Raw genomic sequence first — 20,775 nt, 5'->3', positions numbered from 1 at the left:
ACCCCTGTTAAAACCCACATATTACATGATTTTTAAAAAACCAACAAACAAATTAACTTAAGGTAGCGTTTGAAAACACGAATTTTATTTGAATTTTTGTAATTCAATTCAAGAAATTGAAATTATGAATTTAAATTCCAATTCCAATTCCTCAATCTCGTCTGGAAATCAAAGAATTGAATTCCTATATTTCAAATCCACATAGTTTTTTGGAAAATATTGGAATTGAATTCTCAAATTTAAATTCTATAGCATTGTTTGGATAATCTTGTAATTACATTCAACCAAAAATATTAAATTTAAATTTTTAAAGATTAAACGTTCATTATCATGGGAATTATCATGAAAATTTACACTACAAAATTATTTCCATTGCCACTAATTATTCAGTTAGTCTCTTGAGAGACCGTCTCTTTGAGAGACATATTTTAAGCCCAGCCCATTAAAAATTAATGTCTACTTACATTATTCTTAATGCTTACTTACCATATCCTTAATGCCTACTTTTAATATCTTAAATGTTTACTTACATTATTCTTAATGCCTATTTATAATATTTTAAAAAATATATAATGGTTTGGTTCAATTAGAGATGGTCTCTCAAAGAGACCGCCTCTCACAAGAATTTGTGCTAATTATTACCGTTGATCAAATGGGCCCATTGCTACCTATTAAGCAAAAGTAGTTGCTTTACCAGAGTAAACAACTACTTTTATAAGAGACCGTTTTTCAAATAAGCGACCTCAAAACAAGAAGTTCACATTTTTATTTTCACTTTAATTTGTATTAGTTGGGTTATTTAGCCCATATATTTAATGCATCTATTAGAGAGACCGTCTATCACAAAAATTGTGGAGTTACTCTCAGAAAATTTGAAAAAAATATGATTATTTAACAACTTTATTCCAAAAACAAGTTTCGTGAAAATTTTATTCCCAAAATAAGCGTCCGTACATCCAAACCTAGGCTTGGTGTAATGTCGCTGTTACTAACAGCGAATTAAAAAAAATTTTAAAAAAAATTTTTTAAAAAAAAATTTAGTAAAGCCTCAAATCGCAGTTACTAACAGCGACTTAATGTGTTTTAAGTTTCTTCTTCGTCATTTCAGTTACTTCCTCATTCCAACCTACGAGATTAAGGAGTTGACCAGTCAACCTTAGAGTCGCTGTTACTAACAACGACTTGAGACTTTACTATTTTTTTTATTTCGTTATTAGTAACAGTGACATTACACCAAGCCTAGGTTTGGATGTACGTACGCTTATTTTGGGAATAAAGTTTTCACGAAGCTTATTTTTGAAATAAAGTTGTTAAATAATCTTATTTTTTTCAAATTTTCTTACTCCCAAGGGATTTATGGGTGATTCTTGTTGGTGGACATGAAGTCCAATTCACTATCCCATTCACTGGTCATTTGTATTTTTTTAGACTGGTCGACCCAAATGCTTAAATGGGCCCATTTTGAACCTTTTTTTTTAAAAAAAAAATTGAAATGAAAAGCCAAAAAAATATGAAAAATTTACATAATAGCCAAAGTGTCAAAATATTTTCCAAGATAAGTAACTTTAATATATATTTAATAAACAAAATATTTGGGTTGAATAGGAATTGAAATTAGGGAAGGTATGGGTTGGAAATAAAAAATTTGTTTTTTACTTGGGTTGGAATTGGACCAATTTCAATTTCAATTTTGCAGCTTAGCCAAACAATGAAATTGGGCCAATTTCATCAATTCAAATGAAATGGCCCAATCCAAACATACCATAAGAGATAAAAACTTCATTCAATAAAAAGCTAAAAGTAAGTAAAATTTTCTTATCATCTGTGACACTTACAACAGAAACACCAGCATTCTACTTTAAGATATATGATATTGGATATATGACAATAACAAACAATTTAAAAAAAATCTACAACAAATTTCATGATTCTAAATACTACTTCAAATTAAATACTTGGCTCTTACCCATAAAGTACTCATAAGTGATTGTATACACGACAACAATAACAACATTCAGTATTTATGATATTGAATGTATTAAGACAATGACAAACATGGATTGGTGGCTTAAACAAAAAACTTGTAATACAAAAATAGCTCTCCCTGCACACAATTTAAGGGATCATATAATGTATTTGAGAAGGACCAACTCCATCATCAACCTTTTGAACTTCTTTTAAAACATTAATTTGATGATCAACCATTTTAAGTTTATCATCAATGGCAGAAAGCAAATCAACAATATCAAATGGTTGAACTTCTTCTATAGCTTTCCCAAGAAAAAGTTGACCGATAAGATTCTTCATCTCCATTTCTCGGTTTTTTCTTTGTAATTTTGTCAGTTTCTCAATAACTTTGTTTACATATTGTTGAACATATGATTTTTGGTCAACTTTTCTTTGAGACTGATAAAACTCTGATCTTAATTGGTACTCAGAGATAATTCTTTTGGCTTCAGCCTCAGAAGAAGGCCAAACCACAGGGATTTGATCATTCTTAGAATTGTAAATGATAACACAAACATCAATATCACACAAGATTTTTAATTCTCCTGCCTTTTTTAAAAGCCCTTTCACTCTTTTTCTACAGGTTGTTCTTCTGGTAGTCGGGTTTTCTATGTATGCTAATTTTGTTTTCTTTCTTGCCATTGGATTTTGTGGGAGATGATTTTTTTCGAGTATGTATAAGCAGGGGAAAACTTATTTATAGTAGTGACTTTTATGAAAAACTTTACAATTTTATTTCATAAATATTATAATATTATTTTATTGTTAAATGTAATTGTATCAAACTAATGGTAATAAATTAACAACTAATATTTAGATGGACTTGGAAAACACTTCTCTGTCATTCATTTTATTTAGTCTCTTCATAATCAATTAAAAGTTGTCTTCAGCAATTTTTTCATATTCTTCCATTAATGGTAAGATAAGATAAATCAATAATTGTTATAAATAACAATTACTAGAAACAAAATATCTCATTAATTTATTTATACTATTTATCAATCACTCTTAATTTGTATTTTATTCTTAAATATACACGTCATATTAAATTTTTATAATTTTTAATTATGTACAATTAGAGATATTTAGAATTAAATTAGTGCATTGGATAGTATGCAAAAACTAAATAGAACAATTGTGGAGAGAATATTAGTTTCTTAAACCACAAATAAGGAAAGAACTGATATTTGTTTCAAACAATCAGTAGAAAAAGGTATTATTTGATTCACATATATTCCATCATCATCATCATCACATCATCTTCTTCATCATATTATATCATCATCATTTTCATGATACTCGGAGAATATTAGTTTAGTGTTAGTTTTATATTATTAGTCGTAATTGTATAATGTAGTATTTATTAGTGTATTATTAGTTATATTAGTTTAGTTTTAGACGTATTAGTATAGTCATTAGTGTTAGTTCTTTAAATTTTATCAAGCTTAATAAAATAAAATGAAATTTTTAAGTTTATCATGAATGATTAAAAATTATATAATAAAGTCAGAAAAAGCTTTTTTATTGAAATCTTAGATGAAAAAAACTTTTTTTCGGACAAAAATTTGGTTGAAAATCAATCGAAAAGTCTGAAATAATTTTTTTTTTGGACCAAAATTTTGTTTAGAAATAATAGGAAAATAGTCAAAAATGAAGGATGAGTAATTTCTCTCCTTTTCTCATTTTAAGTTTCTAAAAAATTCCGAATAAATTGTGTTAGTTGGAAATTTAGTCGAAAAAATCTGATTATTTGATTGTGCTGTAAGAAAAGTCGTAGGAACTTCCGACCAATACATTTTTAGTCAAAATTAGGCAGAAATTTCGATTAACACAAAGTATTAACGAAAATTTCCGACTATTTAAAATAGTCGAAAATTTAATTTAATATGTTACCACCTTTTTTAGTATATATATATATATTTTAACTGTTCAACTATTTAATTAATTATTAAATTTGTATGACAATTTCAATTATTGTTATACATTTATACTAAAGGCGTATTTAATGTACTTTTTTATTCCTACTAATTGACAATCCAATCATAGTATAGAACTTTTTTATATTCCCAGATTACATTTACCGTTTTTAAAATATATAATTTAGATAAGAAAAAATTAGTATTTCAGTTAATGGTCTAAAATACATTAATATAGTACAAAATTTACATTGAAAAGTAAAGACAAATATCAGGGTATGTCAAGGAGCAACAAATGATTTTCCTATCACAATTAACCTCTACTAGTTTGCATTTTGTTTTTTTTGTTGATAAAGGTCATTTCAAAATACAATTGATGATTTGATAGTTACCAGCTTGTAATCGAATTTGATATGACCTAAATTTTACAATGTGTTTATTATTTTGTAAAAACTAAAATAAATCAAAATTCGATTTTAAACCGACTCGAACTATCTAATTTGAAATTGACCAAATAACCCGAATAAACATTTCTAGCTGATTATATTGTTTTACCATCTCATACTCTCTCCATTATTTAATGTTCTTATTCCCATTTGGAATGTTCCACCTTAAGAAGAGAGAAATTTGATTAATGTTTTTTAAAACATATTTAGAAGATAAAATATATTTATGTGAGATCTCATTAAATTCGTCTTAATGTATATTTGTTTATTATGTATTTTTTATAATTTTTTATTATGCGTATTTAGAGATATTGAGGTTTAAACTTTACTTTGAAATTTGTGAAAAATGAAAAAAATAACAGAAAGGAGTAAATGGGATCAACAACAAATTAAATTAAGTCTTGAAGACTAAACTAAATTGAGATACTTTTTGGCCATAGAGTATGTTGTTAATAGTCTCCATGTGATTCATATAGCCACATTACTTGGTCATGTACCCCAAACAACATGGGATAATAGCATAGGCAGATTTTGTGGATTGTTATTGAGATTAATTGAAATTACTTAAAATCCAAAATAAAATCAACCAGGGTTTAAAACCCGCTAAGTGGATGCATTTTACTTAAATTTTTTATTGACGTGACATTAGTTTTTTTTTTTTTAATCGACATTTTATTTAAATATTTTCTTAACATTATTTCATCAAAACTGAGTGGTTCAATGTTGTTAATGGTGACCAAATTAGCAAGCACCATTGAAGAACATGAATATGGGTCAAAAAGTAATCCGCGGGATACGGAGCAGCTACTGTCCAGGTCCGCGGGGCGTGGAGTGCGTTCTGTCTCCATTTCGCGGCTCGCATAGTTGTACACGGCTCGCGAAATGGCGGTTTCTTTTCACGGGAGGTGTCTTTGGGGACAATTACTTTGTGTTTATTATATAATAACTTCCTTTTATTGGGCATTAGTATATAAACTCCCATTTTAAGGGCTAATACATGATGATTCACAAATTGAGAGAGATCACAAGAGAGCCATTATAATACGTGAGTGTGATTGTAATTCATCTTGTAAATTATATGCAATCATAGTGAAATTATTTGATATCGTGCCGGTGGACGTAGCTATCACATTGATAGTCAACCACGTTAAATCTCTTGTGTCATTTTCTTATTTTTTGCATTGAATTTCTTATTGTTTCATTATTGTTCATCGATCTTGCTTCCGCTGTCGCACAATAATTGGCATCAAGAGCTCAGGTTTAAGTCCTTGGAGAGTTTTTGAGTGAAACAATGGCTGGAGATTCTACAATAAGAATCGAGAAATTTACCGGGAAAAAAAGTTTCGGGCTACGGCAAATAAAGTGAAGGCTCTGTTGAAACAGCAGTAAATCTGGCGTCCATTGGCTCCAAAGAGTACTACTACGGGATCGGAGGACGGATTAACTGACGGGCAATTAGCAGTAATGGAGGAAAAGGCTCATTCTACAATTTTTTCGAAGTTTGGATGATCATATCATCACGGAGGTCGCTAATCAGGCTATAACGGCGGAATTATGGATGAAATTGAAGTCATTGTATATGACTAAGTCGCTGACCAACAAATCATTGTTGAAGCAGCGGTTGTTCAGCCTCCGAATGCAGTCAGGTACTACCTTACGGGAACATCTTGAAAAACTTAACTCTATTGTTCTGGATTTGCGTAACTTAGATGTTAAAATAGATGATGAGGATACTGCGTGGATTTTACTTGTGTCTCTACTGTCTAGCTATGAGAATTTTGTTGAGTCTTTTGTTGTTGGTAATGACTCTCTGACCCTAGAAGAAGTGAAGGCAGCACTTCATACTAGGGAACTTCGTCATAAAGCTATAGGTGATAATGGGGAGAGAGGCAGTGGGTTGTTTGTTAAGTCCGGGAAATTTAAAAAGAAGAAGGGGGTTAACAAGGGCAACAATACTTGGTCGGGTGCTGAAAACGGCAATGAGGGATCTGGTAAGACTGCGGGAAAAACCTGTTATTACTGCAAGGAACCGGGTCACTTTAGGGCTAATTATCCGGTGAGGAAGGGCAAATCCCAAGTTGCTGTAGTTGAGGAAAAACCGAAGGAGAACTATAATTCGGAGGAAGACTTGGCATTAGTGAGTTCTGCTAAGTCTGAGGAATCTTTCTGATGACTGGGTTCTAGATTCGGGGTGTTCGTTCCATATGAGTCCGTATCGAGACTGGTTTGACACGTATGAGTCTTGCAATGGGGGTAAAGTTATTGTAGGTAACAATGCACCTTGTAAGATTACGGGTATTGGGTCCATGAGATTGAGAACTAGTGATGGGCGAAAGTTAACATTGACTAGGGTGCGGCATGTCCCTACTTTGGGGAAGAATCTGATTTCATTGGGTACCTTGGATGATTTGGGGTACAATGGAGTGTTTTTTGATGGGGAGTTGTCTATTTATCAAGGTTCGGAGTTGGTACTCAAGGGTATCAAGAGGAACACCCTCTATGTCTTAGAGGGTGTCACACTGTCTAATTCTGCGGTTTGCGCATCAGTGTCTCACCAGGAGATGACCAAGATTTGGCACATGAGGCTTAGTCATATGGGGGAGAAGGAGATACAGCTATTGACTAAGAGGGGTCTACTATCCGGGATCAAGGTTGTCAACCTTAAATTTTGTGAGCATTGTGTGTTTGGGAAGAAACACAGGTCAAAATTCAGCAAGGGTGCTCACATTACTGATGATGTGCTCGATTATATCCATTCAGATTGCTGGGGTCCATCTAGGGTTGAAGGTATCGGAGGTTTTCCCTATTTTGTGTCATTTGTAGATGACAAGTCCCGATACATATGGCTTAGGTTGCTCAAGTCAAAGGATAAGGTTTTTAAAAGCTTTTAAGTAATGGAAAGCTTTGGTGGAGAATCGACAGGGTAGGAAGATCAAGAAGCTACGAACAGACAATGGGCTAGAGTTTTGCAAAGAGGAGTTTAATTAGTTATGTGCAGATAAGGGTCTTGGTCGGCATCATACCGTCAGGATGACACCACAGCAGAACGGTGTTGCAGAGCGGGTTAATCAGACACTACTTGAGAGAGTTCGATGCATGCTCTCTAATGCAAGGCTTGGGAGGAAATATTGGAGTGAAGCTGTGATGAGAGCTTGTTATATCATCAATAGGGGTCCTCATTTGAGAGTTGACTTCAAAATCCCGTTTGAGATCTGGAGTGGTAGGTTGCCTAGTTTCTCTAATTTCAAGATTTTTGGCTGTGTTGCTTATTATCGTGTTAGTGAGGGTAAGTTGGATCCACGATTCAAGACGGGGGTGTTTTGTTGGGTATGGTGATGGTGTGAAGGGATTTAGGATCTATTCACCTTCGGAGGGTCAAGTCATCCTTAGTAGGGATGTCACTTTTGACGAGAGCACCATATATTCCAAGAAGAGCTCGGAGTCTTCTGAATTGGGAAAAAAAGAGGAGAACTTGCTGCAGACAAATGGAGTACTTGAGGTACATCAGTCATCCATTGCTGATTTACCTCGAGTGCAGTTTATTGATGATGATACTGAGGTTCCAGTGCCGAGTACTCCTAAACCTGAGGTTGTTCCATATTCTTTGAACTCTGTGGAGGAGGTGGAGCAGTCTAATCTGGAGTCATCTAGTCATTCTGACACCATTCTTGAGAAACCTAAACGAGTTATCAAGAAGCCTGTTACTCTGTTAGGTTGATTGAAGAGATGGAAGGAAGAAATTGCTTTGTTGAGAATTGGATAGGTTATGCATTGAGTGTAGCTGATGATATAGAGTCATATGAACCTGCCACGTATAAACTAGCAATTAGTTGTAGTGAATCGGTGTAATGGCTTGCTGCAATGGGTGAAGAGATGCAGTCTCTTTACAAGAACAGAGTATGGGAACTTGTGAAGGTACCAGAGGGGAGGAAGCTTATAGGGTGCAAGTGGATTTTTAAGAAGAAAGAAGGGTCATCTGAATCTGAGAAAGTTCATTTTAAGGCTAGGCTAGTTGCAAAAGGGTTCAGTCAGGTAGAAGGGGTTGACTTTGTGGAGATATTCTCACTGGTGGTTCGACATACTTCTATTCGTGTGCTATTATCAATTGTAGCACATTATGACCTTGAGCTGGAGTAGCTACATGTTAAGACGACTTTCCTACATGGTGATTTGGAGGAGGAGATTTTGATGAAACAGCCCGAGGAATTCGAGATTCCAGGGAAAAAGCACTATGCATGCAGATTGCTAAAGTCATTGTATGGACTTAAGCAATCTCCTCGGCAATGGTACAAGAGGTTTAATTCTTTTATTGTTTCGCATGGTTTTGATAGAAACTCGTATGATTGCTGTGTGTATCATTGTAAGTTAGATAATGGTTCCATGATTTATCTGTTGTTATATGTTGATGACATGCTTGTTGCCAAAAAGAATAAATCTGATGTTGCTAGACTTAAAGAGTTGCTTAGCTCGAAATTTGACATGAAAGATTTGGGTCCAGCTAAAAAGATTTTGGGTATGGAGATTTATAGGGATCGGGCTAAGGGTAAAATTTTCTTGACTCAGAAAAGTTACATCGAAAAGATTTTGTCTCGTTTTGGGATAAAGAAATCGAAGCCTATAAAGTACACCAACATCTGTGAGTTGCAAATTGTCTTTGTCTATGTCAGCTCTAACCGAGGAGGAGTTGGCGTATATGTCTAGGGTCCCTTATGCCAACGCAGTTGGTTGTTTGATATATGCAGTGGTCTGTACTAGGCCGGATTTTGCGCACGTTGTTAATGTTGTGAGTAGGTTCATGGCTCGACCTGGGAGAGAGCACTGGCAGGGGGTGAAAAGGATTTTTCACTATTTGAGAGGAACAGTTGATATTGGTCTTGTGTATGGGAATGGTAAGGAGTGTTTGGTAACTGGGTATAGTGATTCTGATTATGCAGCTGATGTGGATAACAGGAGGTTGGTGACCGGGTATGTTTACTTTAGGTGGTTTTGTGGTTAGTTGGAAGTCTACATTGTAGTCTTCGGTTACGTGGTCTACTAGTGAAGCTGAGTACATGGCTTTAACTTCTGCAGCTAAGGAGTCTATATGGCGCAAAGGCCTTGTAGGTGAACTGGGTATTGCACAGGATTTTGCTACGGTGTATTGTGATAGTCTAAGTGTCATTTGCTTAGCTAAAGACCAAGTACACCATGATCGGACCAAGCACATTGATGTCAGGTATCATTTCTTGCGTACTGACAAGAGGGTAAAGGTAAAGAAGATCGGGACCGTTGACAACCCAACTGATTTCTTTACTAAGTTTGTTCCATTTAGTAAGTTTAAACATTGCTTAGACTTGCTAAATATTGATTACTATGTGATTCAGTAGGCCCTTTGGGGCGGTGTTGGGGAGCTCCTATTGTAAGCATGTTGGCCTTAAGGTGGAGCTTGCCCGAAACTTGTGATGCAGGTGGAGCATTATGAGTTGTTATACTTGATGACGAGTGTGTGATGAGTCTTGGTTGAAGACTTTTCGGGATGAGACTTAGTTGAAGACTTATCGTGATGTATGACTTATGTATGAGCTTTGCATCGGGTTTTGGCTTGAGATATATTCACTATGTGTTGGTGAGATCGTTTGCTGACTATGAATTTTCGTCAAGGTGGTGATTGTTTTTAATGGTGACTCAAATCAAATAATTTTGACTATATGAGTTCTAAAATTTCAAAAACATTGATATTTAAAAAATATATATTAAGACGTATCTAATAAGATTCTACATAAATATATTTTTCCTTATAGATCAATCAAAAATTATAATCAAAGTTTAACACTAAAATTCATAAATTTTATTTGAAAAGAACATATAAAATCGGGATGAGTAATTTTCATATCCCATTTATTTTACAATGTCTCAAAATTTTGAACCTTAAAACTATATAGAAAACGAAAAAATATTTAAGGCTCCTATACGATCTTACATCTTAACATGCTCTAAACCACCCCCGACTTAAAAGCGCCATGACTTAAGCACCAGGGGCCGCATCCTTAACCTTAGAATGAAGATACCCACCATACTCCCTAGCATAATCCCTGGCGCCTCGAGCCGTATTGGCAATACTGTTCCTAGCATAATCAAACCGGTCGGAACCTGGTGGGTGCATCCCCCGGCAGTACCGGTAGACCCACCACAAAGCAGCCAAGGCGACGAAACCAAACCCACAAAGAGATACAAATCCGAGAAGAGGAACAAAAACACACACAAAAATAGGGAGCCAAATGGGGCTAAAAAGGATGATGAAGGGAACAAAAACGATGAGACCGAGAACGAAAAAGACGAGGCCGATGAGGGTGGCGGTTAGGGTGAGGGTGGCGAGCAGGAGGAATATGGCGGTGGAGATAAGGAGGGTAAGGAGGGGAAGATGTTGGGTGGAGTTAGAGGCGGAGGTGTGTTGAAGGCGGCGTAAGAAGGTGTGTAATGTAGATGTAGTGGTTGTAATGGCCATTATTGATGCCAATTGCCAAGGGAATAGGAGAAGATTAGGCCATTAAGGGAAGAATGCTATGTAGGGGAGGGATGACACGTTAAGAGTTGGATCAATGTGGGTATGTATTGTGTTAGGGACATGCAAACTTGCACGTGTAACAATGCTATATGGGTTCACAAATTGTTGATGGTCATTCTAATATTGAGGTGATGTGATGTAAACTTATGGTTTTAAAATAATAATTATTTATAATTTTAAAGTAATTAATTATAATTAAAGTGATTGTTTCTATTATAGATTAAAATGATCAATTATAATTTAAAATTGACTAATTATGATCTTACGTTGATCTCTTCTTATTTTAAAGTGACAAATTTTATAGATATAATATGATAGTTTATAACTTTAATGTGATTAATTACAATCTAACGATCCCTACCTTAGTCCCACGCTTGATTCTCACAATTTCACTCCTATTGCCAAACTTCCTTAATAACCACATATATTATTGTTAATATTAATTAAATGGTAGTAATGATAATAAAAATTTAAATATAATTTAACTAGAAAAATCATTATAAAGGATTTCTAATCATATGCTTGTTTTACATTAAACATTTTTTTAATAAATTTATTTTCATCAATCAGCACTTAGTGATATATTGATTAATAATGAAACGTTATAAAGGAAAACATATATCTCCAAATAACATATTTCATTAAAATTAATCCCAAAATGCATATTCATTACCGATGAACAATTTTAGTTTATTTATTTACATATAAATAAAATGGTTAGGTAGTCAAATCATCGAATGCTAATGTTTGTTAAATTATTTAGCTAAAACAATTTATTGCAATCAGCCAATTTACAACAATATGCTCTCCTAACGTGTTCAAAATGAACTGGTCAAATCACTTGATAGAAGCAATTAATCCAAACGTCCACTTCAATCAACCTATCGATAATCAACTAACAACTATCAACTAACAGAATAACCTTTATCAGTTATCAACCGTTTGCCAATGATCTACAAACAAATAAGAAAAACAATAAACAAACAAAACAAGCAAAGTCAAGTTTGTCTTTCTCTTACCTCCGAGTAGAGTCTCCTCCAAATCACCCCCCTCTCTCTCACTTTCACCCAAAAATTTAGTTCCCCAAAAAAAGAAAAAAGAAAATGGAACCTCGAAGAATACCCCCAAATAGGTCAATTATCGATCCTAAAATCCGTCAAGTTGGTTTCACCTTCAATTTCGACGCTTCTCATACTCATACCGACGCTCCTTCTTCCGTTCCCGGCGCCGGCGAAAACTCGACGCTTTCTCCTGTCATGATTCCTCTTTCTAATTTCCCTACTGACGCTTCTACTTCTCTCCCTATTCCTCTTTCTACTGCTCGCCGAGTTTTTGACGATTCCCACTCTTACCTAGCCGGTTCTTCCCCCGAGTCAACTCACCCTGATTATTCCGAAGAATGGGTTCGAAGTAGTTCTGGGAAGTATAGCCTTGCTTTTGATATGTCTGGGCTTAATTCCCCTGTTAATCCTGAATCTACTGCCGACGATGAAACTACTGTTATTAATCATGGTTAGTTCATTTTTTTTTTAGATATTTATGTGTATTGGGGATTAGGGTTTTTCAAGTTATGGGTTGAGATTTGAGGAGATAATCTGATGGGCATTATATGTAAATTGGTATTATATTGATTAGTTTTTACTCCTATATCGGTTGAATTGAAATAGTTTGTGCTTAGTTTGGCAAGTGGGGTTTTTGTAACAATGCAAGTAAGTATGAAGAAAAAGATTCAAGTTTTGACCAATTCCTTTGCTCTGAAATCAATCCCATGTTAGAGTTGACTTTTATTGATGGGGAAAATTATGTGAGGTTTTGTGGGGGGAAGTTTAAAAAATTCCATTCAGGAGGGTGTGAAAGATACTCTAGATGCTACATTTCTTAAGGTTTTTGTGCAATTTTTTTAATAAGTATGATAACGTGAAATTTTCGATGCTTTTTTGGAGGCATAACTGGGAATATTAAGGGATTACAAGCGGTCTGAATTTAAGTTCTTGTCAATGTCTACCCAATGAGATTGCTTTTCTCTTTTATGGTTTATTCTTGATTCTTGTTGATAAGATATTCTGAGAATAGTGAACTTTCTTTACCATTTCCTCTTTTGGGAGCTATTCGTTGAGAGGGAATTGCATTCCTCTTAAATCTGATCTCATGCAAACATTTTTATTTCTGGCTGTGATTGTATTGCTTGTGTTTTGGTAGCTTAATGAATCCTGTCAAAGCCATGTATGAAGGTATGTGATACTCACTTTTTTTGCGTCAACCTTGTCTTGTTATTGTGCAAACTAAATTGTTATTAACATTTCAACATACCATTACCAAAATCTATTAAGTAGCTCTAGTTTGGAGGTCGGATGTATGTAACTTTTCCCTTTGTGATAACAAAGTTATTGTCCCTAATTATGTGGCTTTATTACTTGATGTTTGGAATATGTCATCATGGTCTATTTATTGACTAGAAAATAGAATTGATCAATACACGATTATGGAATTTAATTCACTTTTAGTTGTTATAGCGTACCATATATTAGTATATGTAAATGTATTATTATCTGTAGCCTTATTTGTTTTGGGTTTTTGTTTGATCCTTTTCTATCCTTCTTTTATGGTACATAAGTCGCAAAAACTCCATATGACTTTCATTATAAATCGCCTACAGTGAGTATGCATGTTTGTTTACATGATCCACATTGCAGTTAGTAATGAAAACAATCACACAGAGAAGTTAGCAAAAATGAATGAAGAAGTGTCTAATGAGGGCTTGAATCCAGCATCAAAACCATTGAAGGAAAAAACCAGCAAAGCTGAAAGGCGTGCTCTACAGGAAGCACAAAGAGCTGCCAAATCAGCTAAAAAAGGTCAGACACTTTTTCATTTTCTTTCTTTTGGGTGATAAAAGGACAGTATGGTGTATATAAGTGTGTGTGATTTTTTTTTGGGCTACTGTGACCCATCATACTTAGTTACACAGGTATTTTTGCTTTCTCTGAGCATTTGCTCATTCATTAGAGCTTTTAAGTTTCAACAGCAATATCCATTAGAAAGTCAAAATTGCCATTATTATCTTAAAGTAGCCTGTTTATAGAAGGCACCACAAAACCACAATCAGTGAGGACAAAATCAAATTAAGCAGAACCACCAGACACAAACATAAGGAGGCCACAATTTGATTCTGGTGTAATTTCCATGAACACGATTAATATGGCCTTCATCTCCTAGAAAATGGCGACAAAAATTACAAATATTGTCTATTAACATTATAATGAAACAGGAGTGAGTGCTATGCCATTTTCCCAAACTTATGACTTAAATGGCTTAGAAAAGGCCTAAGTTGCCAGAGATTTTCATCACAATGGGCCATGCCTGCTAGTGACTTGTTGACTTGAGATGGGAAAGAGGGATTTTTTGCAGCAAGAATTTTTGTACGTACACTTCAGCTGATGACGAGGGTACAGTGACTACAGATACTGTGTGAGATGAGTGGCTAGGGTTATTTTCTAATCATGGAACTTGCTTGACCCATACATGATGGCAAGTTTGGTATGTTCAAAAATGACCAGATCAGAATTGATGCGAATTTAGAGATAAACCATTCATTGAGGCTAAAATATTAAGAAACAAGATAAATTCTTAAATATTGCAGAAAATTGTATTGGAGAGGATTAAAGATTTGATGTTAGTAGAAGTTGCTCAGCAGAGGTATGTGGATTTTGAGTCTTGAGATTTGGGAGCCTCTCTCAAGTCCTTCTCTATCTTAAGAGGTTTCAAAGTTTGGTACTAGAGACTTTGAATCTGTGATAAGCCAAACCATCTTTATTTTCTTTGTGAAGGGATAATTAGTTTAATAGAGTTGATTATGGAAACAAATTTAGTATCTTAAGAATTGCTTTCTGGGTATGATTATTTCAGGAAAGATTTGTATGTATTGCCATTTATTGAGTTCTAACCCAGAATTAGGTATGATTATTTCAGGTGTGGCTGCTGGTGTCACTGAAAAGTCGACAAAGGCATTAAAGCCGCATTCGCAAAAGAAAGATGTTCTTCAGGCAACATCTTCCTTGCCTGTATCTGAAACAAAAGGAGGTGATCGTCCAACTGAGAAGGAGAAGAGAAAGGATATCCCTCCTCCTCGGATGCAGTATGATGAGAAGAACAGAGTGGAAAAGGCTAAAAAGCGTTCTCTTGTTAAGCAAGTTGAAGCTAAAAACAGAGTTGAGCTCTTTCGGCATTTACCTCAGTATGAATATGGAAATCAGCTCCATGATCTAGATTCTAAGTTTTTCAATCTGGATCCAGTTCATCCTGCTGTGTGCAAGGTACTCTAATTTACCAAACATTTTGATTTTATTTTATTTTTTTATTAGTATTAAGAAAAATAGCAGACATCTTAACCTGGTAATCGGACAAGGTTCTAAATGTTAATTGTTATATTATCTAGCTACTCGAACTTTGGTAATGCTATATTCCCTTTGGCTACATAGAACGTTCATGATATTCAATGTTGACTCAATTTCGTTGACTTTATTATAACACACTCTCTCTCACCTTATTATTTTTCACTACTCACTTTGACATTGTTCACTCGAATTTGGTAACTATTTGTTAACTCCATGCCGATGGGAACAATACAAATTTGTATTTTTTTTGAATCGTAGGGAGTAACCAACATTAGTTGTGGGGTATCAAAAAGTTTGGTTTTCGAGTTAAAAAATGCCTTCAGTATGATCCTTGACCTTATATGTTCTCAATTTTTTTTGAAAATTTAATATTGCATGTACCAAAACTTAGTGTTATTGGATTGTGTCGTGCCATACCATGCTTTATGTCGTGCTTTCATACTAGTGGGCTTCAATTGTTAGTCCTAGGCAAGATCCAAGTGTTCTTCGTTGCTTGTACCTGTGTCTAGCCAAAAAAAGTTGAATGGTGAGCCTGCGGCACAACCTGAGCCCACAACCCATACTCTTCAGTGTTGTGCCTTTGGCTTATTTATGCCGCGCCTACCTTAATAAATCTTATGTACTTTTTCCATAACAATATAAGCGTAATTATAGTGCACGTTACTTGAAATGTTATACAAAAATTTGAATAAAATATATTGGTTTTAGTTTTAAGCTATGTTACTTGGACTCGGGTACTGATGTTGGATACTGGTACGTGTCCAAGTATCGAATACGTCTAAATACTTAATTCTACGCCTAAAATGAAGTGTCTAAGTGCCATACCAATCATTGTTGCTTGGAACGACATTCGGTTTGGAACAGGGAACGAAAACTGGAACACGAAACGTAACCTAGATTGAATCGGGAACGATTGGGTACGAGATACATTATGCATAAAATATATGTTTGAAAACAAAATTAAACTAAAATGATTAATTGGTTTTAAGAAATTATTTTCATGTGAAATATTTTTAGAATTCTAGGTTTCATCTTGTTTTTTTTTCTCTTCTTTTTTCTTTAATTTGTAAATAAAGGCCAAAATACCTTTTAAAAAGGTGTTTAACACCGGGACATCACCTTGAGCGATTTGGATCGCGTTTCGTGGTGATTGGGGACTAACGTTCCCGGATCACGAAACATGGCTACGTTCCACGTTCCATGTAACTATGATACCATTGTCCGAGGATCAAGGATCGGACACGGGTACGTGAAGCAAAATGAAGAGTCCGAGTAACATAGGTTTTAAGTATATTCAATATAGTAATAACTAATAAGTATTCCCCCTGTTCCTTAAAGAAGTTCCCACTTTCTATTTTGAGGTGTTCAATTTGTTGTTTCCATAAAGAATCTTTCCATTTATATCACAAATTTTGGACAAAAATAACCTTGTTCATCCTTATTTTAATATTTTAAAAATGCTTATGGTTCCCATATATTTTCCACTAAATTTATTTTTAACATTTTTATATTCTTTATGGTTCCCACGTGTTTCCCACTAACTTTATAAAAATATTTTTTATTAGTTGTAGTCTCTATATTTTTTCCACTAACTTTCCATTTATATTTTCTTTAATGAGAGTCACTTAGGAATTAGGATTAGTTGATTTTATATTGAATGGAGTACAAATTCAAGTTCCATTGTTTAGTCATAGCCCTTAAAGCTATTTCACCTTTCAAGCCGCCTATAAGGTTAAAAATTAATAAATGCAGTTTTTCCTTGTTCGAACTCTACATTAATTGGTCTATTGGGAGGACTATTAAGGCACTAGGAACTGAATGATATTTGTAATTATGTTTGAGTTATACTCTTCTACCAGAGAGTATTTACATCTGTCTGGCTAAATTTGCAAATAAGCGAAAGAAAAACAAAGCCCTGAAATTAGAACATTTTAGTTAACAAACAGCTCACCAACTGCATGACATTTTCAAGTGTGCTTATGGAGGTTGATTGCTGTGTCTTACACTTTTAGAAAGCGGATTGGAAAATTTCTGCGAAAGAAAACTAATTAGAATTGTTAACATACATGTACTTGCTATTTGCTTGAACAACATTGCATTTTTGTGTCAGGTTGGTATGCAATATTTGTCAGGCAATATATCTGGTAGTACTGCAAGATGTATCGTGATGCTCTATGCATTTAAAGAAGCCATTGAAGACTTTAACGCCCCAGCAGATAAAAGTCTAACTAGGGAATTGACCACAAGGATCAGTAGCTATGTGTCATTCCTGAACGAATGCAGGCCTATCTCTATCAGTATGGGTAATGCAATAAGGTACCTAAAGACACACATTGCGAAGTTACCCTCAAGTCTTTCGGAATCAGAGACAAAAGCTAATTTGTCTTCCGCTATTGATCGTTACATTAATGAAAAAATAGTAATAGCAGACAAGGTTATCATGCAATTGGCTGCCACCAAAATAAGGGACGGTGATGTTCTTCTTACTTATGCCTGTTCCAGTGTTGTTGAAATGGTCTTGATATATGCTCATGATCTGGGGAAGAAATTTCGGGTTGTAATAGTTGATTCACGGCCTAAGTTTGAAGGTCAAGGTTTGCTTCGTAGGCTGGTTGCAAAAGGTCTGAGCTGTACTTACACTCATATTAATGCTATTTCTAATGTCATGCATGAAGTCACGAGAGTTTTTATAGGCGCTGCGTCTATATTTTCTAATGGAACTGTTTATTCAAGGATCGGAACAGCATGTGTTGCTATGGTTGCTCATTCGTTTCGTGTTCCAGTGTTAGTTTGTTGTGAAGCCTATAAGTTTCATGAGAGAGTACTACTTGATTCCATATGTTCCAATGAAATTGGTAATGCACTTGTCCAATGAAAAATGCTTAACAAGGATACTTTTGAAGGCTCCATCTAAATTTCCTAATGATGAGCGTGTTCTTTGCAGGTGATCCTGATGCTATGTGTAAGGTGCCTGGCAAAAAGGATGTAAATTATTTAGAGGATTATAGGAATATGAAAAACTTACAACTCCTGAATTTGCTGTGAGTATCTTGTTTTATTTTGATCTTTTGCATAAAGAAATTAATTTTGCCTGTTCAAACCTAATGATATTGCTGATGCTGACGCCGTTTACAGTTATGATGCCACTCCGTCAGATTACATATCATTGATCATTACGGACTATGGCTTGGTATGTATAAATAATAATGCTTTTTCTTTGAGTTTAGAGTATTCCTCCGATTATACTCTTAAAAAATGAAATTTTGAGATGACAAATAATGAAATAGGCTTATTATATGAGTTTCCTATTCGGTGTTCCTCAGAATATTACAACTTATATAACCGACTTAATGTGCCTTTTTGAATCTTTGTCAAGTTTATCGAACCAATTAATTCCTCTATACACACACACACAGAGCTTATGCATCTCAAAGATATATCATTGTACTTAAAATATTTATTGAACCCATGAATGGCCGACCTAATCTTTTGGGGATAAGGCTTTGGCATTGTTTTGTTAATGATAGAGCCCTTCAAAAATGCAAAATCTTTCTGGTACTAGCTGTTGTAGTATGTAAAGCAGGCATGGAAATTCAGATTGAATCCGACCCTAATTCAATTTCAAAATCTGATAGTTTGATCCGACTTGAACTGTGTTGTGCCTCCTAATGATAAACCACATCAAATAGCTGTCTCCTATAGTCTGATCCAATTTCGCCTTTTTCCATTCCCCGGTACAACAAATAATGTGATTTGTAGTTTTCGGGTGATGATCATTATAACCATGAAACAAAGAACGATAAATTAGTGCCAATCTCTGAGTTTGAAACAAGTATGATAGTTTCTAATATCTAATTTGTCGTGATCAGGTTCCACCTACAAGTGTACCAGTGATTGTGTGTGAATATCGGAAGGAGCATTTGTTCTGATGTGCAAAGGTTTACGTACTTTGACAACATGCTAACTAATGTAAAGGTATTTGGTTCAGCTTTCATTTTATATGTCGCAAATTTGATCCTGATTACGACTGAATACTCCGATGCACTTCTGCACCAAGCAGTTTTGATACCAGTATTATTTGACATAATATCATTGTCCATGTACCCTTCAACTTTTGTAAAATTGGTTAGTTGAACTAGAATAAGTTATATCATTATTTAAGCAACTTTTGCTAAAATAGTTGCTACTCACTACTTATTAGGATATGATGTGGACTCGAATTTGCTCATTTCTATTTTTGGATGACACCACTTTTACTCTTTTTATTCCTCTTATTTCTAAGTATCCTGCTACTTAAAGTGTAAAAACAAGGCCGCATCGCATCGGCTGCGTTGTAAAGGTTTTCAAAATATACAAACCGATATTTTTCGTGTTGAAAAGGTGTAAAAAACCGTGTTTTCAGCCGAGTCGAGGGATATGATTTGATTTCGATTGATATTTAGGCGTTATATTAACCGTATTACTCCCGTTACTGCATCAACGTTCCATGATTGCAATTGCGACGGTTACAGTATTTTTAGTCTTTGTGTGTATTTGTGTGAAAAGTAATGGAGTAAATGGCTGGAACAGAAGAGTATGTGATTATTTTGTGAGAAATTCAGGGTGTATTTGACCAATTAGTTGCTAGTTTGATTAGGTCAAATTGCTACTTTCAAAAAAATCATTCCTTGTTTAGTTAGCATTTGGTGGTGGAGGTGGCTACTTTTAGACAATTATAAGTTTTATCGTTGCAACATGAAGAGTAGAGCTTTCAAAATTTTCTCAACAAATTGTGAAATATTTGGAAAGATTAGGTTTCCTAAATCTTTTGCACTTAAAAGATTCAAGCTTTATATAATATCTGGAAAATTTTAAAAAGAAATTGTTCCAACTTCGACCATTGTAGTCATGGAGATTGGAGATGATGTTTCTTTCTCTTTCAAGTTTCAACCAAGGTAGTCATGACTCATGAATTGCCCGTTGTTAGTGATAACGGGCAATTTCTAATTTAAGATGTTGTTAGTGATAACGGGCAATTTCTAATTTAAGATGCTTAGTTTGGGAACTAAATTTTTCATGCTTGTAAACTAAATTTTCCATGCTTGTTTAAAAAATTTATTGAAAAAGTTTTAGTTTTTTCAAATTTTCGTTGGATGGGTGGGATGTGGTTTTGTATTTTGAAGTTTTTATTTGTTTTATTAAAAATACATTTTAAAAAAGAAAATAAAAAAAATAAGGGTTCTTTCAGATTAGATTGGACCATTTAAGTCGTGAGACTGGATCAGACCAAACCGTTCTACGACAACCTGGTCTGGTCTGGTTTACGATTTTTTATTTTTATATTTTTTCAAATTATTATGTATGTTTATGCAAATATTCTGCATCAATAATCACCAAATAATAAATTGTAATATATTACTATAAAAAATAACTAAATCTCGAAATATCTAGGTAGTGATTTATTATTTTTTTTTGGAAAAAATTATGAT

General features: G+C 34.3%; 3 protein-coding genes across 9 annotated transcripts; 1 reads left to right on the top strand and 2 right to left on the bottom strand.

Annotated features, from left to right (window-relative positions):
* Positions 1–1,921: 1,921 nt before the first annotated feature.
* On the bottom strand, positions 1,922–2,736 carry LOC130798449 (agamous-like MADS-box protein AGL80). The gene has a single exon (XM_057661439.1). It carries the CDS (start codon positions 2,647–2,649, stop codon positions 2,116–2,118), a length of 534 nt encoding a protein of 177 aa, XP_057517422.1. The 5' UTR covers positions 2,650–2,736; the 3' UTR covers positions 1,922–2,115.
* Positions 2,737–10,322: 7,586 nt separating this feature from the next.
* On the bottom strand, positions 10,323–11,272 carry LOC130798448 (oleosin G-like). Its single transcript, XM_057661438.1, has one exon. The coding sequence runs from the start codon at positions 10,851–10,853 to the stop codon at positions 10,374–10,376; it is 480 nt and encodes a 159-aa protein (XP_057517421.1). The 5' UTR covers positions 10,854–11,272; the 3' UTR covers positions 10,323–10,373.
* A 430-nt stretch (positions 11,273–11,702) lies between these two features.
* LOC130798444 (uncharacterized) lies at positions 11,703–20,286 on the top strand. Of its 7 annotated transcripts, none has more exons than XM_057661432.1 (7): positions 11,703–12,425; positions 13,631–13,768; positions 14,883–15,226; positions 17,418–18,162; positions 18,252–18,348; positions 18,443–18,497; positions 19,177–20,286. In XM_057661432.1, exons 1-7 carry the CDS (start codon positions 12,017–12,019, stop codon positions 19,234–19,236), a joined length of 1,848 nt encoding a protein of 615 aa, XP_057517415.1. In that variant the 5' UTR covers positions 11,703–12,016; the 3' UTR covers positions 19,237–20,286. The 7 variants fall into 7 exon arrangements, with proteins under 7 accessions (XP_057517415.1, XP_057517413.1, XP_057517417.1 ...); XM_057661430.1 differs by having other exon boundaries at positions 13,607–13,768; XM_057661434.1 differs by having other exon boundaries at positions 11,703–13,144; positions 13,607–13,768.
* The last annotated feature ends 489 nt before the right edge of the window (positions 20,287–20,775 follow it).

This window comes from Amaranthus tricolor, chromosome 13 (assembly GCF_026212465.1).
Source record: "Amaranthus tricolor cultivar Red isolate AtriRed21 chromosome 13, ASM2621246v1, whole genome shotgun sequence".
Classification (NCBI taxonomy): Eukaryota; Viridiplantae; Streptophyta; class Magnoliopsida; order Caryophyllales; family Amaranthaceae; genus Amaranthus; species Amaranthus tricolor.
The sequence above is the reverse complement of the archived record's forward strand: the minus strand, read 5'-3'. Positions and strand labels throughout refer to the sequence as shown.

Coding starts and splice junctions, on each gene's coding strand:
- LOC130798449 (XM_057661439.1), bottom strand. CDS start 2,649: ATGGCAAGAAAGAAAACAAAATTAGCATACATAGAAAACCCGACTACC.
- LOC130798448 (XM_057661438.1), bottom strand. CDS start 10,853: ATGGCCATTACAACCACTACATCTACATTACACACCTTCTTACGCCGC.
- LOC130798444 (XM_057661429.1), top strand. CDS start 12,017: ATGGAACCTCGAAGAATACCCCCAAATAGGTCAATTATCGATCCTAAA. Junction 13,769..14,867: donor TGCCAAATCAGCTAAAAAAG/GTCAGACACTTT, acceptor ACCCAGAATTAG/GTATGATTATTTCAGGTGTG. Junction 18,163..18,251: donor CATATGTTCCAATGAAATTG/GTAATGCACTTG, acceptor TGTTCTTTGCAG/GTGATCCTGATGCTATGTGT.